The 25,278-nt window shown below is 48.5% G+C and overlaps 1 protein-coding gene across 6 annotated transcripts in view; it reads left to right on the top strand.

Annotated features, from left to right (window-relative positions):
• The window catches only part of LOC146191104 (uncharacterized), a 145,606-nt gene that overhangs the window by 101,030 nt on the left and 19,298 nt on the right, over window positions 1–25,278 (top strand). For 4 of the 6 annotated variants that reach the window (XM_084601578.1, XM_084601580.1, XM_084601582.1 and 1 more), the window contains exons 4-12: window positions 13,017–13,125; window positions 13,733–13,757; window positions 14,672–14,741; window positions 15,182–15,270; window positions 17,800–17,944; window positions 18,912–19,090; window positions 19,402–19,611; window positions 21,208–21,623; window positions 23,084–23,140. In XM_084601578.1, coding sequence (XP_084457704.1) covers window positions 13,017–13,125; window positions 13,733–13,757; window positions 14,672–14,741; window positions 15,182–15,270; window positions 17,800–17,944; window positions 18,912–19,090; window positions 19,402–19,611; window positions 21,208–21,623; window positions 23,084–23,140 — 1,300 coding nt within the window. The remainder of the gene's footprint in view (window positions 1–13,016; window positions 13,126–13,732; window positions 13,758–14,671; window positions 14,742–15,181; window positions 15,271–17,799; window positions 17,945–18,911; window positions 19,091–19,401; window positions 19,612–21,207; window positions 21,624–23,083; window positions 23,141–25,278) is intronic. The other 2 variants (XM_084601579.1, XM_084601581.1) reach the window with 1 other exon arrangement.

Raw genomic sequence — 25,278 nt, forward strand, 5'->3', positions numbered from 1 at the left:
ATGGCGTCCGCGTTTCGATAACGGCGAAACGCGAAAGGTCTCCACTCGCGACGTTAAAGTTGGCAATTCGCAGATTACAAGGAACAAGAGAAATACAGAATGGGCCATTCATTGAATTCTCCGAAATGAACACCAAATCCCAAGCATTGCGTATTGTTCTTACCGATGGGATGGCTGTTCTGCTGATGAAGCTATTGATGAAATACTGATCATTTTTTTTTCATTTGGTAGTTTGCGTTTGTCAAGCACGGCTGAGGAATAGATCAGAAAGAAAAAAATTTATATTTTCTGGTGACGCACTTCAAATTCAAGTCAGTTTTTATGTAAGTGTGTTCAGTGAAACGAAATGCTGCGGATTACGAGTAGCAGAGGGAGCACTTATCTGTAGTGTCCGACTTATCTGAGGTGAAAGGCTAGAAAATAAGTCTTTAACCCCGATTTATATTGGCGAAAAACATCTTGTGCGACGGCGCTCTTTGGCCACAGCTGCCTCTGCACCACAGAAATTCATCGCCATCATCACGGACGTTAAAACCCGTTCTTTTCAAAGACTGAATGAACTGTCCTTGATTTCGTAGGCGCGAACGGAACCGGCTTACGGAGTTGATCAGGTTGAGAAAAGAGAAATCTGGTAGATTAAAATGCAGATATGCTCTCAGAAAGAATGCATAAATTCAAACGAAAAAAAAAAATTACGCGCAAATGTTTAAAAATGCGTTGTGCGCGTTATGGTTTACATGCGCAAGAGACGTGTACTGGGGACACCAGCTACTTCTAATTGAACAATGTTTATGCTCTGTCTCTTTCCCGTCATAAATATGTCATTTTTCCGCGCGTATTATTGTTTTTTTTTGACCGCTTTAACGGAAATGAGTAGCCGAGGTTATTATTATGCACCTACTCCGTTTTAGATATTCGTTCCGGTGACGGGAATGCAAAAAAGTATTGGGATATTGGATGACACAATAATGGTCTACCTGCATAGAAGTCGAGCCTAACTAAGTTACCTTTAACGCGATAACGCTAATGGTTCCCGTCCGCGGTTAATTCTCTTGAGGATGCTCGTTCGCACGCAGTAATTTTGCTACTCACCTAATCACGAATCCCCCAGCTTGTGCCTCTTGAAATCTCGGACGTGCTCATTAGCATACAGTCGAAATTTGCCACATCTTGTGAAATAATATACCGTGCGTGGCCCACATGAATAGCCTCTCTGACTCGGGATTCAAATGTCCATGGGTCTCATGACGTAGTCCCATGACGTGGTTTCATGACGTGGCCTCATGACGTGGTCTCATGACTTCACACGACCCGCTTACCAATCATTGTCCGGCCATGTCGCCTGCCAACTATATCACCTGCCGGAGGCAAGCTCATGATGTCATTTTTGTTTTCTTTTTTCTTCTTTTCCTTTTTTTTTTTGCGCAACGTCGACAATGAGGACGCCCCATTTTCTGAAGAACGCGTTAAAACGAAGCGGCAAAAGCGCGTTGTAAGTTAAATTCAAGCTCGTAAGAAAAAACTGAGATCACGAAGTTCGCTGGCGAACCAATTCCAACGCATGCTGCAAAAAGAAACTGCTTCGCTATTCTCTCACCGACGGTTTGTGCGTGGAGCTCCGCGTTATCGACAACCGTTTGAAATGCATTTGATATCCAGAAACTTGGCGTCTCTGGTGTCCGCAGTGGCTGCTGTCGGACACGCGATGCCTGTTTTCCTGATGGACGCCTATTCCGCAGTGAAGAAGTCGTTCTTCCTGTATATATCGCAACGGACTTGTCGGGCTTATTGCATTCATATCTACCCATGCGAGGGGGCTCTTCCGCGACGTTTTCGCCGAGGCCTCGCCGCATATATCCGCCTGCGCGAAGCATTTAAGATGCCTGCAGCAGCCGAAATACATCCGCGAGAGGCCCGACCGCTTGCGCCAGCGTGGAGCTGTGATACGAGCCTATTTTGGTGCCGTTCGCGGATTCTTGTTTCCTTTTTCCAGGTGTAGCCGCTGCCCACCTTTGGCTAATCTTCGGGCGCGACTCACCGACGTGTCATTCGACCTCTTTCGGTGTGCCATATTTAGGAATGTTGTCTCCATTTGCACGTCGCTCGGGCCCATGATCTGAGAGTAGTCAGAAGCTGCTTTTATTTACTGTTATTAATAATAATAATATTTTTTTTTTCGATAGACAGCTATAACGTCTGCCGGGTTTTACACGTAGCACAGTCGGTGCGCTCTTCTCAGTCATCTTGTGAGTGCTCAAAAATCATCTGCTGCGGCGTGGTTCGACACGAGAAATAGGATCGCGGCGCTTGAATGCGCTAGCACTTGGGTTAATTTGCATTTCTGCGGACTTTCTCTGAGGTAGATAAAACAATGCACTTCGAGCTCACCCTATTGCAGTATAAGAAATCACGGGTTTCTGAAAGTGCTGTCGAAATTTAAAAAGTCACATTTACGATCTCAAGTCCATGCATTAAAATTTACCAATGAATAATAATAAACCAGTAAATTAGTTCGAACGAAAAAAAAAAACGGTTTCAGGTGTGCAAAACGGCTGTAAGCAATACGCAGCAGGCATCGTTCTGCTCGTATTTCTGAAGGTGGTGGGCACACCCGCTATATAATATAATTGGCAAACATAATCATCCTCGTGAAATAAAAACATACAAATGTATTGCGAAAGTTTTGCTTCTCTGTTCTCTCTCTTCCTTTCCCGCTGAGAAAAAAAAGTCGGGGATGACGACTAAAAAAAAAAAAAAAAACAAAAAACAAAAAAGAAAAGGTGATGTCGAATTGGACGATCTTTTCTTTTTAATTATTTCGCATCAGAGCTGTGATATTTGGTACACCGCATCTAACCCGTATTAAATTAGACATCCGCCTTCACGCCTGTTTGACGGTGCTCGGAAGCGGCCCCGGGCTTTAAAGTTTTAATGGCTGCTGCAAGGTCATTTTCAGTCTACCAGGTTATTCATGATCGAGTCCTGGAGCGACAGGCGACCTTTAAGAGACGCTTTCACCGTCCCAGTTTGTTACGTGATGCAAGGAATAGTTCTGAGCGCTGATCTCGCAGTCTGATCGTTGCTTATAACGTTCCCGGGCATTAATATACGATCTTTGTTATCGTTTACTGTAGCAATCGCCAGTACCAGCTGTATCGGCGCGCAAGAATAAATTAGTCCATAATAAAAAGTAAAGCGCGCGCCTCGGACAGCTCTCCGGTTGCAAGAATGATGTACGACGACCTGAATTGCTCCCTAACAAGCTGCTGGCGGCGATAGGTGTCGGCGGCTCGTATTTTCTGCCTGTAGTATCCGATATGCGGGTCGCAAGCGCGTAAATTAAAAAGATAAATGTATGGATCGCGTAACCGGAGCAAAACGAGGCGATTGCGAACATTATACATGTTCTCTTTTCGATACCAGTGTGCGCGCAGGTTTGAGAATGCTTTTGTTTTCGTGCGCGTAGCCCTTGTTGAATTTGTCTTTGCGGCGCTGAATTCGTGTCGCGGTGCAACGAACTGAAGGCCGCAGTCACTGGAGTCGGCGCCGTGGCCGTATTTCATAACCTTTCATTCCATGTGGCATTCATTGGTTTGGTGTCGGAGCCGCAGCTTTCACGCATTCGCTGGGAGTGACCGGACCATTGGCTTATTGGCGACAGAGTCTCATCATTGGCTGCATGTTGCTGCCAGCATATGTTAGCTGGCACGTGCGACTGACGTCTGTCGACGACGGCGGGACCCGTTATCTCGTGATCCTGGTGACCGGCCGCTCGCCGCTTTCGTCTCATGCTTTTGTCATACGTCCGGTGTCACGAAATCGGCGCCCATTTTCATCAAGTCGGCACGGCGCGAGGCCCGCGCGGCGTCGCGTGGAAAGCATGTAGGGAAAAGCCCCCTTCCCCGCGCGGGAGAGCGCGTAGCTTTGTACGCGTTGCCGTCACCCTCTTTCCCATTGCCCGGGGAGGACGGTGGTTCATCGGACTGGAATCAGCCAGATTTTTCCAGCATGTTCTATGGGACCTGGCCAATGGCGACGCGCGGCTCGACGGGAGGAAGAGAGAGCGCTATAACCAGCGAAGCTAAGTGTGTGTGCGCGCTAGCTTTGACGCGTGCTAACAAACAGACGCGGCGCGCCCTATTTAAAGAGACCGCGCCGTTTGATGAGTCAGTCAGTCATTCGTCAAGTGTTTTGCGACGTGCTCGCGCTTCGGCTGGACTCCCGGGGATCACCCGCTGCTGGCAAGCCCACGGACTTTCAAGGGAGCGGCGCTCGTCTCGTATGGCGGCCACATCGTGACTCTTGAGGCGTCGGACTGCAACAGTGCCCGGTGAACAATTTGGTGTTTGTTTATGTACTCTCTCGTGTTTCATCTGTTGTAAAGCCTCTACGTTATTGGATACCTGTGTAATTGCATGCTTAGCGTTTGTATTCTGTGAACCTCTCGTCTGTTGTATTTCAAGTGATCTTGTGTATTCCTCTGTATCGTCTCTTGCTGTACATAAATTGTGTTTTGTTTGTTACTTCTGACTCCGATCCTTACTCTGGTTTGAACCGGCGACCGCTGGGCACCAAACGACCACCCCCTTCTGTCACTACAAGGTAGCTGAATTCCGGCTGAGCTTGCCACGCAAGTCGAGGGCATCTCCTTTGCGACCGGAGCAGCTACCCCCACTCACTCTAAGGGTGTCTGGGAGTGTGCGCACCGTTAAGGGCGCATCGTTAATAATACCCCCTTAATTATTAACGGGTGACAATTATTCTAGCGTCCGCGACAGGACGTTTGGTGCATTCAAGCTCAGAGGACGGAGAACGAGTTGGAAGAGTTTACGAAGAGGTCGTAAACTGTGTAGCAGCAGAGCGATAGCGAGAGGTTGTGCCGCGCGGAAGCGTTTAGGCGAGGTTCGCTAAGCAGTCTTTAGGTTACACCCAGACGGTTCGTGCTTCAGAGATGAATCTGAAAGAGTTGATTGAGGCTGGCACCCAGCTGGGGTTGTCCGGTGCCGAACTGCGGAAATGGGTTAGCCAGAGAGAAAAAGAGGAAAAAGAGAGGGAAAAAGAAGAGAGAGACAGAGAAGAAAAGGAACGAGAGAGGGCTCGAAAGGAAGCCGAGGAAGAAAGAGAGAGAGCAGAAAAAGAACGAGAGAGGGCTCGAAAGGAAGCCGAGGAAGAAAGAGAAAGAGCAGAAAAAGAACGAGAGAGGGCTCGAAAGGAGCGGGAAGAGGAATTTCAGCGAGAAAAGGAATTACTTACTATGAAACTTCAGCTCCAAAACTCAGGGAACAGCAACGGTTTAGCTGAAGTGCATAGCGCAAGTGAAGGACATAGCAGCTTGCGGATAGACGCAAGTAAATTGATCCCGAAATACGACGAGAGAAGAGACGATCTGGACGCGTTCCTCTTGCGTTTCGAAAGGATCGCCATAAATGCAAATTGGACAGACAGTGAATGTGCTACCATCTTGAGCACTTGCCTTAGCGGCGAAGCATTAAGTGTGTTTGGAAGACTTCCTCCTGAGGATGCAGGCAGCTATAACAAAGTGAAAGCTGCATTACTTAAAAGGTTTAGATTTACGACGGATGGGTTTCGTGAGAAGTTCAGGACTGGAAAACCTATGGACGGTGAAACGGCAACACAGTATGTTGCGCGACTGAGTCATTATTTCGACCGTTGGACTGAACTCTCAAAAATTAAACTAGAATATGGCGCACTTCGCGAACTTCTAATTAAGGAGCAATTCCTGGGCAGCTGTCACCCTGGTCTGTCGCTTTATTTAAAAGAAAGAAAGGCGCATACATTGGATGAAATGATGGAGCTCGCAGACCAGTATTTGGAAGCCCAGGGAGGCGAGAATTTGAGCAAAATTGTAAATTTGGAAACCCCTCGGAAGACCGAATTCCGACAGACACAACCTATTGTAAAGTCAACCCCAAGGTGCTATCTCTGCGGACAACTAGGCCACATCGCACCTAACTGCCGTAAACTCGTAATCAACAATCCATCCTCGTGTTGGAAATGCGGACAGAAGGGCCACAAAGCAATGTCGTGTCCCGGCGCTGACAAGGCAGCTCCGCAGGCGGCATGCGCGAGGACTCTGTCAGAGTCGGAATGTCGCCTGGAGGAAGAAGATGCCGATGGCTTTGTTGAGCTTAAGAACGGCAGGAAAGTCCGCGTGGTGCGCGACCTAGAGGAGGAGGAAGCAGAGAAGGTTATTAATCGGAAGGACAAGAAAATCCGGGTGGTGAACGCCGTAGTACATGCACAACCTGGATCTGCGGTGAATCGGATGCCGGTTTCGAGGGGAAAGATAAAAGGAAAATCAGTTTCTGTGCTACGAGATACAGGTAGCAGTGCCGTAATCGTTAGACGCAGTTTGATTCATGAGAATGATCTAACTGGCGAGAAATGCCCTGTGAGGCTAATTGACGGCTCAACCCAATTACTCCCTGAGGCAAAATTGGAAGTGCAGACGCAATACTATTCTGGAAAATTGACAGCGCTGTGCATGGAACGCCCTATCTACGATTTGGTGTTGGGAAATATCAAGGGTGCAAAATTTCCCGAGGATCCTGATCAAGGTCCTGCGCCTGTGCGCTGCAAGGAATCTAAAAAGAAAAAGGCAAGGCGAGGAAAGCAAGGCCATGAGAAGCCGGAAGAAAAGCCTCGAGACAAGAATAAACTAAAGGAAGCACCTCAGGAGGAAACCGAAAAGAAAGAGGCAACACGGGAAATAAAGTCAGGAATGCCTAGGCCGTCGTTGATGCAGGTAGCCCAAGTGTTTGTCCTACTTATGGGGGCTTTACTTGGGATATTTCACCTTCAGCGGAAGGAATACCGGTGCCTAGGAAAGAACACTATTACAGTGATTCTTTTTGTTGGTTTGTGCGCGTTGGCACACGTTCCCGTGTATCCGTCGGCGCTACTGGTTGTAGGGGCAATTATCGGCACACATTGGTTGTGTGATTTGCAAGAGGATAAGTCCTGCCTCAGGGAATTTTCAGTAGCCCGATCAGGGAACATAGAAGCGTCTCAAATGCGAGAGCCTAGAGCGAAGGCAGAATCTCTGGCGGACAGAAGCGTGTCACGCACTGATCGCGGGCTGTAATTACGCTCAGAATTTAGGTTCGTGCGCTTCGCATTTGAAAAGCTGTGTGTTGCTGATTCCTATGTGTATCTGGCGACAGCGTGGTGCTGTTTGTGAATTTCATGGCATTGATGTGCAAATTTTGTAATAGGTTATTACAGTTTGTGAAATTTGTGCAATGTGTGTTATGGACATTTGCCCCATATACTTGTGAGCGCATGCATGTGCGCGCGATGTTCGTGGTTGTTGTGAATATTGTGGGACAATATTCTTTAAGGGAGGGGCAGTGTCACGAAATCGGCGCCCATTTTCATCAAGTCGGCACGGCGCGAGGCCCGCGCGGCGTCGCGTGGAAAGCATGTAGGGAAAAGCCCCCTTCCCCGCGCGGGAGAGCGCGTAGCTTTGTACGCGTTGCCGTCACCCTCTTTCCCATTGCCCGGGGAGGACGGTGGTTCATCGGACTGGAATCAGCCAGATTTTTCCAGCATGTTCTATGGGACCTGGCCAATGGCGACGCGCGGCTCGACGGGAGGAAGAGAGAGCGCTATAACCAGCGAAGCTAAGTGTGTGTGCGCGCTAGCTTTGACGCGTGCTAACAAACAGACGCGGCGCGCCCTATTTAAAGAGACCGCGCCGTTTGATGAGTCAGTCAGTCATTCGTCAAGTGTTTTGCGACGTGCTCGCGCTTCGGCTGGACTCCCGGGGATCACCCGCTGCTGGCAAGCCCACGGACTTTCAAGGGAGCGGCGCTCGTCTCGTATGGCGGCCACATCGTGACTCTTGAGGCGTCGGACTGCAACAGTGCCCGGTGAACAATTTGGTGTTTGTTTATGTACTCTCTCGTGTTTCATCTGTTGTAAAGCCTCTACGTTATTGGATACCTGTGTAATTGCATGCTTAGCGTTTGTATTCTGTGAACCTCTCGTCTGTTGTATTTCAAGTGATCTTGTGTATTCCTCTGTATCGTCTCTTGCTGTACATAAATTGTGTTTTGTTTGTTACTTCTGACTCCGATCCTTACTCTGGTTTGAACCGGCGACCGCTGGGCACCAAACGACCACCCCCTTCTGTCACTACAAGGTAGCTGAATTCCGGCTGAGCTTGCCACGCAAGTCGAGGGCATCTCCTTTGCGACCGGAGCAGCTACCCCCACTCACTCTAAGGGTGTCTGGGAGTGTGCGCACCGTTAAGGGCGCATCGTTAATAATACCCCCTTAATTATTAACGGGTGACATCCGGCCAGATGAAACGGAAAGCGGAAGCTAATGGATTACGGTCCGTATTCCGAGTTTGTGTCGTTTTCGCAGTTTTCACCCTCTTCTGATTGGTGGAGACGCCGGAACCGGAAGTGGTGGCAACAGAATTGACATGACATCCGGTTCCAGTGTTTCCACCAATCAGGTGTCTCGAAGTCAGGGAGCGAAAACGACACTTCTGAAAACGACGCATGCTCGGAATACGGATCGTGTTGTCTCGACTCGCTGCTCCCTTTTGTCTCTCTCTCTCTCTCTCTCGTGCGTGCGTGCGAAGGGGATGAGAGAGAGTGGGGGAAACGAAGAATGAGATAGATATGTGAAGACTACCCACGGCGTGTAGCTATGGGTGGTCCGCTTCAACGCACATTTCCCCTAGCAGGAAAGTCAGATATCCATGGCATGAGACGTTCGGAGCAGGAAAATCTGGTCGATTCATGGCGTTTAGAACGCCTTCCTTGCTTCGTTTGCCCCCACGTCGGCCGCACCAGTGTGTTCACATCGTTCTCCTCATGCTCCCTTTTGCGAGTCACCAAAACGAAGCTTCTGTCGTTACACAGCCGACGAGTGTGGCGTACTTCCTTTTCTAGACATTTCTTTTGGAGGAGGGTGGAGGCGAGGGGGGGGGGGGGGGGGGGGCAGCTGGGTTGCTAACTTCCGGCTGCTGACGTGGGGTACAACGACAGTCGGTCTCTTTGTCGCGAGAACGTGTTGTTGCTGCTGCACTCCTCTCAAGCGCTGTAAGTCTTCTAGCGGCACGCGACAAAGTAGAAAGAGGCCGAGGAATGTAGGAATAAACAAAGGAAAAGTCACCGCTCTCAAAGCAGCCAAGCAGTGCATAGTTGAGGTGTACAACGGGATATTACGAGGAAGCCGACCGGCCTTCTTGTTCGGGGCCCCGTATGTAAGGCATATAAGCGCAACGCGGCTGTTCTTAATGGTTGTCGCGGCGGTCAGTGAGCAGCTCATGCGCGCCAAGGTGCTGCTGTGTTGCTTTTGAGTTTCTTTTTCACGTCTATTCTCTTCTTCTTATTTTTTTATTTTTATTTTTATTTTTTGTCTTCCCGGCTCCGTACAGTTGTCGGTCCAATTGCGCTATAGCTAGCTGGCGCAGCTGTGTATCTGAGCACGTACCCCCTCACTATCCGCCTTGGTCTATTACAGGAATGCAGTAACTTTACGGTTCTTCTTCCGCTCTCTCCTCCACTCCCGCTTCTCTTTCCATCACCGCATCGCTTGCTTTCGGGTTGCGTGCGTTTAGGGGCTTACTCTAAAGCAAATGGCCTCATTTGTGTCTCTCCCTCGTTTCGCGCGCTAGCTGCGACGATGGCACGCGCTGTGTTGCCGGTGGTCCATTGTGGCCGATGCGCGGTCTTCCGTCTTTGGCTCTCTCCGGTTCCTGATCTTTTCTTTTCTTTGCCACTATCTCTGCTTGGCTATTCTCACCTTGTGTGCACGCAGTACTCCTCTCGTGTTGCTGCCGACTCCGCACGCAAGTGTGCGTGGCTCCCGAGGTCTTCGCCGTGTTCACTGGCTCGATCTTCCAGCCCAAAATGGAACGAGCAAGCACTTTCGGGGCCATGAATGTCCGCTGCTTGCGGCGTGGCATCGCGCGGTTCCGCACATGCACGGACCGCTGAGCTTCCACCTATCCTGCCTGTCTACTCGTGCGGTTACTTCGTCCGCCTATGGTTTATTTTTTTTTTATTCTTCCTTTCTATTTTCTAATTTGCGATATTCTTCTTTCAAAATTCTTCGTCCGCCTATGAGTTATTTTCATTCCTCCCCCTTTCTTCCTGTTTTCGAACTGACACCCTTCTTTCAAGGGGCCCGCGTGAGCGAGTCGCAGGCTTTGCGCGAAGAGCCTTGCGTGTACAGCTCCCGGCCGCCCACGGTTCATCGTCACGTACGGGTGTACTCAGTTTGACGCTTGGATGTCGGCATCTTCGAAGGTATACCCACCTAGTCTCGGTGTGTGCGCACACCTTATCCGTGTCCGGATGGTGTGGGGGTTCTTGAAAAGGACGTTTCGGGCTCGCTTGGTGCCTATAACTCTCGTCGCAGCAAACGCGCGTGCCCTATTTCATTTTCGCGCCTTTGCCATCACATTTTCTTCCTGAAAGTCGCTGGATCATTCGCTACGCTACACTTGTCTCTCGTATACTTGGTACACACGCTAAAGCTGCTGGGGCTGCTTGAACTGCAGCCATTGCGTGCTGTAGCGGGGATAGGGTGAGGCACGTTTTGCTGAATCGTTCATTTTAGATACTCTTTATGCTTTTTTTTTTTTTTTTTTTTGCATTTCTTGCCACGTGTGTTGGCGAACTAAGAACTTGAAAGACTAAAGAAGTTAAACATAGTGCTTCTCGCGGAGTTGTTTTTTTTTTTTCTTTAACGGTATTTATTTCATAGGGGCATCAGATGGGTACGCGATGAAGGATGAAGAAATGAAGTTCAGGAGTGAGCGATCATATAGTTCCTGCCCTGCGTCCAGGTAATATATGAGGCAGGATTTCTCAATGGAAGAACTGCTGCCGCCAGCTGTCTGATTCTCGTAGTTTTCACATGGCGGAGTTTCTCCCCCACAACCTTCGAGGTATAAGAAACATTTGCGGCGTCCCTACACCGGCGCAGAACCTGTGCGATAGCGATAGGTGCAGGCACCACCGCACGATCCTCAATGCCCGGTGATCGTCAAGTAAGCAGGTGGGCACGAAACCCACGCCTCTAGATACGTAAAGCAGCATCGCGACTTCCAGAAGGTACTTGCTGCCTTTTCTTCTCTCTTCCCAACACGTGCGCAATCTTCGGCTTCTCAACTCGAGCACGAATAATGGAGACAATGAGTTTCTCCCGTACATTTCCCGTTGAGCCAATTCATTCTCATAAAGGTATTCAAAACGTTGCATAACAGTAATCAACTTCCCAGAATGCATCCCTGATAGACGCTGGATCACAGATATATGAGGAACTGGGGAGGTTCATTCGCGAATATGTATTGATTGTGTAATTGATACGAGGTAATTTTTATAACTTCCGAACGCCTAAGACCGTATAACTCTGCGCGCAATTACGCAGACGCATTCTGGAAATCAAGTGCAGGATTCAAAAGTGCTTCATCATCTGTCAACGCAGCGTTGCGACGGCAGAAATTTTATGTTGGTCGGCCGTACTTGTATTATAATGGGTCTGCTGCATTTCTTTTCTAGCACCTTACACTTTGGCACTGCGCTCATAAATACGCTGCAGCAAGCAACACTTACTTCAAGCGCGCTAGCAGTTATTCACAGTTTTACGCTCTGCTGCACGTATATTCTACGCCGGGCGTTACCGGGCTAAAACTGAGGTCCCTTCACTTCGAATTCACCCGTATAACCCGTACCACGCTTTGCCCACCAGGGGAACGAACCCCAATCAATAACGCTGACGTGACAGAAGTCACTCTTCAACCGGTAGTCCACGCCACGCGAAAGAAGAAAGACGACATAAGAAAAAAAAATTAACACAATAAATGCCGGAAGAAGAGAAGACGAAGCGCGCAGAAAAGGTGCGACGTGCCCTTTACACTACTCAGTGCACGCACGCGCGCGCGTCATATAACACCCTTGCGGCGGCGCCGAACCGCTGGCGCGCGCTCGTGTCATGCAGGCGTGGGAAAAACGCGCGTCCACTAATAATGCTCGGCAAATCCGCGCTTCTTCCATCAATTGACTCGGCGCGCTCCGCAGGGTGACCTGCGCGCACGCTGCTCACGTTCGCGGTCCCGATTCTCCTCTTGCTGGCTGGCTGGTGCGTGATGAATAGATACGCTCAGCCGGGCCGGCCAGCATTTCCTTGGCCCGGTCACATGCACCGCATATTGTGCGTGCGTGCCGAGAGGAGTGGAGGCGAAGAGTGAGTCGAGGAGGAAGCCATCTCTCTCTTGGGTGAATTCGGTCGCTCGAGCGCTTACTACGTGCGGCTTATGCGGCATTTCCGCCTTCCCTTGTGATCGCTGTCAAAAGAGCATATTGCACCGCGCGAAAAACAGCAGGGAGGGCGCGCGCTAAACGGTAGTTTGGCGTACGCGCAAGCGGCGTTCTGTGGTGGTAAAGAACGCTATTTCTATTGTTCGTTTTCTGACTGTTCTTTTTGTTCATCTTTAGCTTGAGCTTTCATTCCGCCCCCAATTTCATTTGTGATGAAATCGGAGTCTGCGTAACGCCAGGCTCCCAGCTGTGCGGCCTGTTGCGCGCGAACATTTTCTTTTCTTTTTTTTTTTTTTTTTACGTTAAAGCATTCTGTTGCATTCTTTCTCAAACATTTATTTATCTTACCCGAAATCTGGGGCATTCGTTTTGCTTACCATATTTTGTAGTGGCTTGGCAACATGAACACGTTTCCACTCAGTCTGCACCGAGAGGAAAGGGCTGAAAGCAAACGGCAATTCATTGGGCGAAGTGCCAGCCCTCCCTCGCAAAACACCGAAGGGCAGCACTTCTTGTGTTGAACAATCATCCGTTTACTTCTCTTATTGTTTGAATTACATCGCAACCATTGTAGATATGAAAAAAGAAAAAATTATGAATACATTTCAAAGCCGGAGGCACGCTTATATGTTTTTGAGGTCGCTAGAGCACTGACCTTTGTGGCAAACGAAACTGCAATCTCTCAGTGTCTATTCCTCTCGGCGCTCGCAGGTAGGAGACCAGATCATTCGCATCAATGGCTATCCCATCGACCATTTCATCCATGAAGAAGTCCTGGCGCTGCTCAAGGCGAAACCCAACATTGTTCTCAAAGTCAAAAGTGAGTTGGATGCAATCTTACGCGACGTCTTGATTGCCTTCTTTGTGGCGCGTGTTATCTAAACCAGCGCTCTTCAGCACTACCAGTTGCGAAACTTTCCATAGGGCCCATGTATAAAAAAAAAAAAAACGGCGGTTTTGATTGGTCAAAATTTGGGTGTATATACGAATAGTGGCTGCGCCCGCGGCCATTAAAGGAAACTGCGTGTAAATTGAAAACTTTCAGATTGTTGATAAATTCACAAGCACAACCACCATGAATAATAAAGTTAGTTGAAGACTTGCTTTAACGAAAATTCTTAAAGATAACAGCCATATAGTTGTTTAAGATGCAAACGAAGAGAAAATAATGCAATTTTAAAAGGCAATGCCGGCAATAGCAAAAAGCTTCTATTGACCACTTCCAGATGGCGCGACAATTCATAAGCATCTGAAAAATGGATACAAAAACTAGCCACTTTTTGAAGCGGAGTTTCGCAATGTGTAATTCAAAAGCTCTGATCTAAACCGCCTGCTTGATTCCGTCGTCTTCATTTACGAGCGGCGCAATTTCCATCGCGTGCTGATGCTCTGGACGCTTATTGCCCCTCTCTTTCTCTCTTCTGCAGGCGTCGGGATGATTCCTATAAAAGAGTAAGTGCACATTTCACTGTTCCCCCTATACCTGCCTTCACCCGATCAAACGAGACATCCACCTCATGGCATGATATGTCTGTCACTGAAATTGTCATATGTAATGTGTGATATGTAATGTGGAAATAAATGTTAGAGGCTGACATAATATAGACGATTTCTACGACACCTATGTACCGCGATTAAAGCTGTTGTGACTCTGTTAACTTATAATCAATATCATCCGATTATTACATATTTTCGGAAAGCTTTGTGTGTACACCTATGTGTACTACATGCATCAGTGAGCGATGTGCATGCAGTGCCTTTGTGACTGCACCTGTGTGAGACATATTGTATGTGCTGAGCGGCAAAAGTCTGGATTATACCAGTACCTAGGTGCGGTCTGTTTGTACGGACCACAATAAGCTGATGAAGGCCACACTATACCTCATCGTCTGGTTCATGTGCTTATATTAAGCCAACTGGCCTAATTGTTTAATCTGCTGCGGAGGAGGAAACTTAAGATGTGAGTGGAAGAGTTGCCAACAAAACGCGTACTCCACCAGCGCATTAAGTTATATTATCTTGCAGAGCACCCTGTGAGACAACTGCAGAGGCACGCATGTACGATGGTCTCAATTTTCAGTGTATCATGATACGGCTGAGTATTCGGATTCGCAGCCTTTTACGATGTGGGCAAAGTTCACCTTAGCTCTATAACGCTATACATTTGGACGAAACGAAAAAATATATTGCGATGACTTATACTGTCATTATAACAGAAACTATATAAAAAAAAAGGGGGGGGGGCGTAATTTGCTGTAAGAAGTTTCTTGCGTAATATCACGCTCGGGCGGTTTTTATCGCGAACGTTGTGAAACATGGAACGTTCGGTTATTTTTCGTTTCTCCTTTCAAATCTATCGCGAACAGCAACAAGCGGGATCCCATCACCTGGAAAATGGTGGAACCCGACCCTTGCAGCAGTGGCTCTGATGGGACGGTACGTTGCATTTTCCCGGGCCAACCGGTCTAAAAACACACGCGTTGTATTCACTGAACCAGCACTGAAAGGCCACTGCAGGATGACTTATTGCGTGTGCCTCGGTTATTTCGTCGAGCACACTCACAGTAGCAGTTCACGTCACTGAGGTGACATCACAGAGTTTACTTTGCTCTAAGACTACGACTTTTGTCTTGTTTCGGTTTATCTAGAATAAGTTTGGCATTTAATTACACGACATTTCATTCCTGTGCATTTTAAAGTTTACCGTTCCCGTGTCCTCAGCTCATATTATTTGTACGGGCAGCGCTACATTATCGAAGTCGCAAACATTCACATTACGTTAATAACAGCTCCCCACTCCACGAACAAAATGTTGAGGTTCATGCTGGTTCGTCTCGAGCGTTTTATGAAATATTCTCCTTTCCATCTCCTGGTAGCACTCTGTGAGCAGCGGTTCCAGTCTCGACGAGTTCGTCGAGACGAAAGTCTTCATCTCGGGCATCGGTGGTTCCAGTCTCGGTTGCAGGTGAGTACAGCCGTCGCGTCATCCCAGCGAAGTACCGCAGAAACTGATGATCAATTAAATCACTCTTTATGCGTCGGAGCCATTGCACAATCGTTTATTGTATATAGCGCGTTAAAAAGCAAAATTGCGAGGGACTTTAGCGACTAAAGTAGTGAAAGGCGAAAGCCTGAGTGCCGCATTCTGCTACGCAACTGGCACCAGTTAGTAATTAATTAATCATTGATGTGTTAACGAATTACCTAATCAGCCATTAATTAGTAATTAACTAATTAATTATTAGTCAGCCGTTAACTAGCAATTGATCATTGATTGACATATGGCCATATAAGGCACGCATTCGCGCATTCTGTGGTAGTGCTCTGATTGGTCGAAACGTCTATGACGTCATCCCGCCACGGCCAATCAGAGCCGCCGCAGAAGCGGGACACATTTTGTCCATGTCAGCAAGAGCCTTTGAAGGCTTTCGCCTTAAAAGTTGTGTACTGCCTGTGTCGATTCACTGCGAAGAGCTGCATGCTGAGAAGCTGTCTGAGTGAATACGTGGAAATGAATTAGTGACACGTATCGCCTAAAGCGCAGCTTCGACCACGCCGTTTGCACATAATGTCCACAGAAAACGATGTTGAACACAAGGCGATGGGAGCAGTGCACGGTAACTATAGCAGTATATAGTGCCTGTCATTTCGTGGCTCTGCGTCTTGTACTCCATCCAGTACGTTCTGATCATGTCGAATATAAAGTGCGCGTAGCTGCACGCCACCGGAAGCCTGTAACGTATACTTTGATCGCACAATCTGCAACAGTGTAGTATTAAAACTAGGCGTTACGTGGATAGCGCGCAAAAGAGAAGACCATCAGCACATGCTCTTATTTATTTATTTATTTTTTTTTTTTTTTTTGTGGCTAGCCTAGTAACATATGCGTTATAGTATATCTGCAATATTCTTTGACGTCTGCCTCTTTACGGCATCCGGAGGACTCGCTAGGACTTCGAATAACTTGCGCGCGAACCCGCGAAAGATTTAGAAATTTTTGGCTCGTCTTGACCTAAATGGTTTTACGTGTGCAACGACCGTGAAGTCGTTCGCTGGTTCTAATAATTTCCAGAACTGGTTCCAGGCGGCTGCGTTCAGGAATGCGCAGCTTTATTTCCCAGTTTCAGTGCCTTTTTTTCTTTTTTTGCACAAGAAAGAAAGCACACAACCCCAAGGAGATTACTTCCGAGTGCTACAGTATGCATCATTTTGTATCCCCAACGACCGTAACTTCTCGGAAGCAGAGGCTCAGTCCTCCCAAGCATTGGACAGCCAGGAGCGCCAAGGAACCGCGCTAAACGGCAGAAGTAAATTCCTCAGGGTGTGCAGTTAGCTTCGTGTCGAGGGACTTAATCTCTACAGCTCGCGCTTCACGAGAAGTTCTAATACTTACACGTGCACGAGGCGTCTGGGGAAATCAAACAGTCGAGTAATATGCTTTGTCCAATATTTCTCTACAACTCTCGGTTGATGCTCGAGATCTCTGCTAAGGCTGTGCGTCAGGATGGATGCGATTCTTACCCTTTTACTTTACCGTTACCCTCACCATTCGAGGAAGGTAAAGTAAGGTAAAGTAAGGTAGCGACCGGGAAAGACTACTTCGTGCGATGGTGCCCCGAAAGCACGGCGAAAGTGGCGCTCACGTTTCAAAGACCAAACATAACCAACCTCAATTCCGTCCTTGTTTTCAGCTTAGGTATACACACGCACAGGAAATGCGAGATCGGGGCGAATGGTGGGCTTTGTATCCTCTTTTTTTTTTTTTTTTTATCACGTGCCTGCGAGTTTTTCTTAGCTCCTACTGTCTTGTCTTTTCCTCTGAGAAAAGATAAGAAAGCCATGGAAAGTGGTCACGTTGTGCTCCCGGTCAGACGTGATGGAGGATCTCTGACAAGAGAAGCGGAAGTCTCCCAGATAACCCCTCAGCGTCCGAGAACGAAGACAACTGTTCTAAACTTGGCACCGCGGCGTCGGGGGGTGTTGCATACTGAAGGAGGAGGTTCGGCCATTTCCGCGAAATCGCGAGAGTTGCGGAAGTCTGCTCCCCCTTACTACTTTGGAGCACGATGGCCTTAGTTGCTTATAAGCCGTAAACTCGACGTGTACTACTTTCTGCGTGCGCGCATGTAGACTTGCCGCATGGCGTAACTATCGATGTATTGCGCAATATCTGACAGATCGCCGTAATGTATCGCGATAAGCAAGACCTTTCGTCTTTTCAAACATACACATTGTTCGGCTGATTTTGAAAGGGTGAAGTGAACAAAGACATTGGAATCTGGGGCGCGTTTAAGCTCACCTTCGTAGCTAATGTTCTTTTTTTTTTTTTTTTTTTTTTCATCAGTGTCGTAATCTTCAGCGCTGGTCCTAAACTTTCATCTTTGTACTAGATATGTTCACAGGCCACCCGAACACTGCTCCGAGATTTGCTTAGCATTGAAGAGGGAAGAGCCCGACGAAGTTAAACGTTTCATTCATCTTCTGCTCGTTTCAGCGTCGTGAAAGGACCACCCGAGCTGCCCGGAATCTTTGTACAAACCGTGAAACCGCATGGTCTCGCCGAAATTGCTGGTCTCGAAATCGGCGACCAGATCACCGAGGTCAACGGCCAGGGTTTCGTAAACGTCGAGTTCTCGGAGGTGATCAGTCTTCCTTTCCCGGACTCTCTATGGCTCCGCTTTTTGTTATTGTTAAGCGGTGAATGTAGCAGGCTGCCCCCCGCGAGGCCACAGAGGCCCAAACGCCTCTGGCGTATGTTTGCACAGGAAATACGCTTCAGCGTGCAACAAGTTCTGCGCTTTTGCCGCAGTACATGTGTGTGCGAGATGAATATTTGCTCGCTCTTTTATCCTTTCTTTATAAATGTCATTTAAATCCGTCGTAAAATGTCATTGACATCCAACAGGTGGAAACGGTATTGAAAGCTAACAGAATTATTATTATTATTATTATTATTATTATTATTATTATTATTATTATTATTATTATTATTATTATTATTATTATTATTATTATTATTATTATTATTATCATTATTATACTCGAGAACTGTCACTCTTTCTCATAGCTCCAGTTCTGAAACATGAAAGCGTCGATTACATGAGGAAATGCTACCAAGCATGCTGGGCGCAAATCTGCTCAGACATCGAAACGTACGCTTAGTTTTATATCTTAAGTACAAGATATTTAAGTTTAGTTGCGTTCAGGGTTAATATAAGATAAATGTTTTATTATTTATAGATTTTCACACGCGCTAAAGTAACAGTACATATGTTGTGAGGTACCCCTTACATTGGACTGGGCTGGGTTATTATTATCGTGCATTTTTTGCTTTCCCAATAGATAAACAAATGTATAGACAGTACTGCAAAAGGTTACCAAGCGAACGACGTCTCAATATATAAGCATAGTTCCGGAATAAACGACCTCCTGCTGCAAGTTTATAAGTGCGTTAAATACAGTGAAATAAGCCTGATTAGCAGTTCGATTACGCGTTATGCGTGACGTCATTACGACATCGTTCCTATTTCCCCATCTTTAGGACAAGCGTCTGCGATTTGCACTTTTTCAATGCCGGACTTCGTCCTCAACGTTCTTCCTCCGCAGGCAATCGCGATGCTCAAGTCTTTCAAGGAGATGGCGCTGACGGTGAGGAAAGGCGCCGGTCTCGAACTCTTCCCCGAAGAGAGGCTGAGGAGGATAAACGCCCGCCTCTGCAACCGAAACACCGCCACCAAGCCGCGCAACGGCCACGCGCTCAACGGAAACCACACCCTGCGCAACAGGTGTGCACTCTGCGCATTCATCACCGAGGGTTAAATTCGTGAAGCTTTCGCTGAAAAACAACTGGAGAGTAAACGTTAATCACAGCGCACGGGGTATCAGTCAATCAATGCAATAGGCAGTTAGACAATCAGTTTTTCTGTTGCCGACAAAAAGCGACTGAAAGGGCTCACATTGGTTGCCGCACTCTGCGGAAGCTTGGCAGTGTCATCTACATCGGTCACAGTAGCAATATCGTGGATGCTGCGAGAGCAGTGAGGACAGCACTATCGGTACAGTGACGTCCCCGGCGTCTTTGTCTTTCTACCCCCAGCAGGACGGTGTACACGAACGGCACCAACGGCAAGGGCTCGCCCGAGTCGTTTCACTCGCTGCACGACACGCTCACCAATGGCTCGCTGTCCGAGATGTCCGACCGGAGCACCTCGCTGTCCAGCTCGCAGTCCACTAGTCCCGTCACCAACGGCCACACGACGCCGCACGCCAACGGAAACGGCGTCGCCGACTACGGCCACAAGCTCAGGTATACGTCCGCATCAATGGAATGTTTATTTATGGCTACGCACACCGTGGCTTTTGCAAGTCACGATGCCGTATTTATTACGCAGTCTTCCTCTAAGCCTTATATGCCACTTCGGCAGTGTAGTTGTCCACATTTTTCTTCGCCTTCAAGCTATATAACTGCACTGTGTCACTTAAATGAAGCTGCTACATCATAAAGGTACTGATTTCAACGATCTCCAAATATTGACTAGCACTGTATAACCACGAAATCATTGATAGATGGAAAAGGAAGCGCCCTTCCACTGGTGCGAAACTGTCGCACAACGTCAGTGTTACGCGAGATGTCCGCCATGATCACCGGAATTCTGGTTTGTGCATAATACCTTGAGTAGTCAAACAAACGAAACAGACCCTTCTTCGGATGGAAGGCTTGGTAAAAATGTAACAGCAACGCGGTTGTCCCGAAATCGTCGGCTTGGATCACGCAAACCCGCTTCTGATACATTCTATCTCGTGATGATTTCCTTGGGGTATTTTTACGTAGGGCACAAAGGGCAACTTATCCTTCTTTGCTTAGCTAGTTGACCGTCCAAAATACTCCTTGGTATTTTTATGCAGTCAGGCAATTTTCCTTTTTTGCCGCGCGCGTGCTCCGACTCCACAGAGACACGATGCTGAAGAGGCCCCATTGAAGGCGCTGTTCGGCCGCTCGCGTTTACTGCCGTAGGGAGGCTTTCTCGTGGCCACCGCTGCACACGGCTGCTGCGTATCGGTCCGTGCGAGCACGCTACGCCCGGATCGCTGTATAAATACGGCGAATGCAGCGAGCATCACTTCGCGTGACCACTCTTTCGCTCCTAAGTGTTCCTCGTCACGCGTGGTCTCCTTCTGGGGCAGAGGGACATCTGAGAGCTCAGTTTTTCGCTGTCGTGCCTACCGCATGGAAACAATGCGGCTTTGGAATGAAGTCAAGAGATGTACAGTCATGAGCAGTATGGGAGGGAACAAAGTTCGAGCATTCATTCATTAATTATTCCATAACTATGTGTGGAAAGCAGTTTCGTAACTAGTTTTCCTCTCAGTGCGTAATATCCAAAGGTCGTCTTAGTATTTAATAGGGAAGTACCCAGAATATTCGAAATCTTATGCAAGACGTTTTTGCTCATGACTGTACACTTGCGAACAATGCCAAAGGGAACACTCGGGAAACCGATATTTTCAAATCTGAGTTCATTAAAAAAAAAAAAAAAAAAAAAAAAAAGATAATGGGGCAGCATGCGTGCAGGGTGAAAGATGCAAAATAAAAATAAATGAGTAAAACCTACGCTTCTCAGCCGTAACAACGGGATTCTGTAATTGTCGACTACGTGCATGCAAATAAAGCGTTCCCTTAACAGGCGGAATAGCACAGCGCTTTCGACCGTAGCGAGAACAAGGGGCAAACAAGAAGCGCTGCCGGAAAGTGCTGCTGGAAGGTGCTCGCGGGTGTCAAGGGTGTGCTCGCGAATAGCATTGGATAACGTTCCTTGGCCACGTTCATTACGTACGTGGCCGTAAGCGCAAGCGTTGCCGGGCGCGTTCAGTGTACGTCTTCTAAGGAACAGTGCGCATGCAGGTCCCAGGAGAACGGCACGCACCACCACCACATCCACCACTACAGCACCAATGGCCAGCACCAGCACCTGCTGCTGGTGCCCAAGCTGAGCCTGGTGGGTGCCGAAGAGAGGCAGCGCCTGGAAGACGAGAAACGCCGGCTCCACGAAAAAGAGCAGCTGTTGCAACTCGAGGCCGAGAAGCTGGCCGAGGAGCGCCGCCAGCTCGAGGCCCAGAAGCAGCTGCAGCAGCTGCACCACCAGCAGGAGCACCAACCGCAGCCCAGGCCGGCCACCATGCCCGCGGCACCGCCTCCACCGCAGATGCACGTGTTCGCAGAGTTGCACAGCGTGGCTCAGCAGAGGAGGCTGCTGCGAGAGAAGGCTGCACAAAACGGAGACGACGTGGCCGCCAGGAAGGCCGGCGCCGCCAGACCTGGTACGCACGATGCAGGGACATCGCGAGGCTTGATAGGTATGGGGATGTAGGATATCCGACGAGGCACAATCGCGGTGCAGTCTTCCAGAAGCCTGTGCTGCAAATGTACAGGTATAGAGGAGACAAGAGAGGCGCCTAAAAGGCAGCCCCCGTATGTAATTTTGTTTCATTGTCTTTGTTCTACTGCGGACTTCCAAAACCGCGAGGAAACGCATCTCCACTGAGTCCTTAGTATTAGTCGTAGAGTGTCTTACTCCTCTGTGGTATTTATAGCAAACGCTGAGTGCTGTAATCTAAAATATTCTCCAGTGCGGATAAAAGAGGAGACAGGCGCCACGATGGCAAGAAGCATGACATCGTACAAGGATGTACCAATTATTTTTTTGCCCACTGAACTGAGAAGACGGAAGTATGGGGTAGGATTGTTTCCAAAGGGATGAGCAGCGTAAGATTGATAACAGGCCGCATAGGTTTTGGCAGAGCGCCGCACATCTATCAGTGGGAGCAAAAAAGATGAATAACCATAGCGTTATATGAAATCTTAAAGGTACCAAAACCATCGCATTTGCGTCATATCGACCCAAACGTAGGTATAGGTGTGTTATGAAAACTGCCGTTAGGTCTTCGGTGGTAATACTTTATTTTTTGTACTTGTGGAGTCTCGAACCGAAGAAGTGAATCGCAGTTTGAAGAAAACAAGAATAGGATATAACTTCAGCAAGCGGAGGTTCTGCGTGGCGGCGGTATATGTATCTTTGTGGCTATGAATTAAAGCCCTAAATGATCCAAGAAAAATAACAACCTGGACAGTTAATTCAGGCAGAGGCGTAATTTCTGAAAACTTCCTCGCTGTGGAGAAGCACGAACCGAGCACTGAACACGGACTCGGTACAGAGTCGGCGCAGGGCACCACCTGCACATACGCGAGCAGGTAAATCATTTATCTCGGAATACGAGATGTTGAGGGGGGCCTTATAATTGGTTCACAGGAAAAGAAAGCCGCAGTACCTGTCACAGTTGTTTCTGTGGACACCTGAACCGCGCCGTAAGGGAAGGGAGTAAGATAGGAGTTAAAGTGGAAAGAGCCTCAAAATCAGATTCACAGTTTACCCCCACTGAAGTCTATATTATGTGCTCGAAGTATATTCACGTCAGCATCATCGTGGTGCACAGTGTTTTGTTCCAATATTGTACCACCGATCGTTGCAGCGTATTTTTTGTTTGTTTGTTCCTTACCTCGGTATCTTCTGTTACGAAATCTGATGTCCCCAGCAGAGGAGATCCGTTTTCAGCGGCATGCCTCGGCGAAGCCGAAGAAAAAGACGCTTTGTATCAGTGCTCGAGCGCTTTCGCTTCTGGCTCGTCTAGGCCGACTGCCGCCGCGGCGACACTTCGGCCTGCGGCAGCGCCCGCAAAATTGACCCCCTTCGCTCGCTCTGTTTCTCGCCTCGTTTCGCCAGGGCTCAGGCCGGACGCCAAGCCTTCGCCAGACGTCCTCATCAAGCAGAAGCAGCATGGTACGTATACTGACGCAAACACACAAGCGCCGCTTGGCTCTCTCTCAGCTCGCAGTGTGTTAATGCCTAGATCTATCGTTCGCGTGCCCGATGCTGTCCCCAAGGACATCGCGATCGTATACAGAATTAAGGCGCCTGTAGGGAGGTCGCTCGCTCCCGATTAAAAAAACCTGCGTTCTCGCAACCCTGCATCGGTGGAACTTCGCAATGGGGGCTTGCTTTATGTGTGTATACCCTTCCGCGCTGGCTGGACTTCGGAAAATTATGGAGGAGCTTTTGGCTTGCTGCTAAGTTTAAATAGTGCCGCCTGATCTACTTGGCGCCAGGACTTGTCTTATAAGTGTATGTGTGCGATCGCGCACGCTAGGGCAACCGTGGTGGTATCGTATCTGGTTGCCCGTGCCGCGGTGCGGAACTTGCGGAAAGGCGGCCAAGGTGCGTGACGGCGGTGGACTTGTGTCGCCGGATGTTTGGGCATTACTCACGAGGTCGGGAGTCTGCCGCCTTACAGGTCTGAGGAATGTAGGTACACAACCGCGGAGCGTGCTTATGCTCCAGTCATTTCCGACGTCTCGATCGAGCGTGAGATCTCAAGTTGAGGAACACGGATCGGGATCGCTGGGCCGGACGATTAGCTTCATTTTGGGCTGTGGACAAGGAGGCCAATAGTCAATATAAGGAAGCCTCTACGAATCGTTGCGCTCTTAGAAGCGCGCAGCGACTGAGATCTGCAGGATGATAGTGAGCTGAAATGCAGGATGCAATGATAAAGCAGAGCCCATTTATGCCACGTATGGCGCTTTGTAGAGTACGATGAGGTCATATGTAATCATCACGAGACCGGCGCATTCTGTCTGACTGATACTACCGGCGTGCGCATCCTCTCGGCGGGAATATGCTGCCCAGAGCACTTGAAGCGCCCCTGAAACGGCGCTTGCGGTAACATTCTAAGGCAAAAGCTCCTATGGAGGTGCTCTTTGCGTGCATTCGATTAAAATTTAAAAGCTTTTCGCGGAGCCTATAATTTACAAATAATTTTTAGAGAGTGTTGGCAGACCTCGTTTCTTCATTTTCGCGCGTGCCGGCGTGCGCAGAGTTCAGGTGAAAACCTTAACTGGTCTAACTGAACACATTACCAGTTGATCCCAGTTGGGGATCCACTGTTATCCAACTGGGAACCAACTGGTATGAACTGGAAAGTTGTTCCTTAAACCAGCTGGACCAGTTAGGATTTTCGCCTGGCATATCATTTTCGATTGCCAATATGTTCTTGAAAAGTTCTGCGTTTGCGGAGACGATTGGTGAGACTCGTGCGCTTTTTGTTTAGCAGAGTAGCTTTTCATGGGCCCTTTAATTGATATATGTATCTATCGGAACCTTCAAGTTGTCTATTCGAAAGTCACGTTAACTCCTTCAGTAGTCATTGGACGTTTCGGCTTTCTCGTCATACGCATTTTTTTTTTTTTTTTTTTTTACACGTTCCTCTGTGCTCCGGAATTAAGGAACTGAAGATCGCGCCGTATGAGATGGTCTCATATATGACCCTCAAAAATGCCGCGCAAACGATTCGCGGGCCTCACGCCGTAGTGGTGCAGTGGTTAGGCCGCTCGACTATTGTGTTAAGGATGCGGGATCGAGTCCCGGCCGCGGCGGCCGCTTTTCCATGGAGGCGAAAAGCAAAGCGCCCGACGTGTGCTGTGCGATGTCAGTGCACGTTAAAGAACCCCAGGCGGTCGAAATTTTCGGAGCCCTCCACGGCGGCGTCTCTCATAGCCTGAGTCGCTTTATGACGTTAAGCTAAAGTGTAGTTAAACCCCTAAAACCAAGCGGAAAGAGTGAAAGAGGTCCCGTATAAATGACTACGTATAAATGATCGAACAGCACGGTGCTGCCTCTCCTAAATTGATTCATGGGAAGGGAAATGCTAAGTATCTGTCACGGTGGCGTATTTGGGTTTGCTCGGTACGGTGGCTCCGCAAGGGACAAAGCAACAGAAGAGACGAAGGAAACGGGCTGTTCCGACTAGCATCTACAGCCCCCAGGAGCCGAGGAGCCTAGCGATTAGCGGCGCATGCTTTTTCAGTGGGCGTCACGTTGGACGCGACACTAGCTTGAGAGAGCCTATAATACTATTAATA

Source organism: Amblyomma maculatum, chromosome 4 (assembly GCF_055883805.1).
Source record: "Amblyomma maculatum isolate TAMU_Amacu chromosome 4, ASM5588380v1, whole genome shotgun sequence".
NCBI lineage: Eukaryota > Metazoa > Arthropoda > Arachnida > Ixodida > Ixodidae > Amblyomma > Amblyomma maculatum.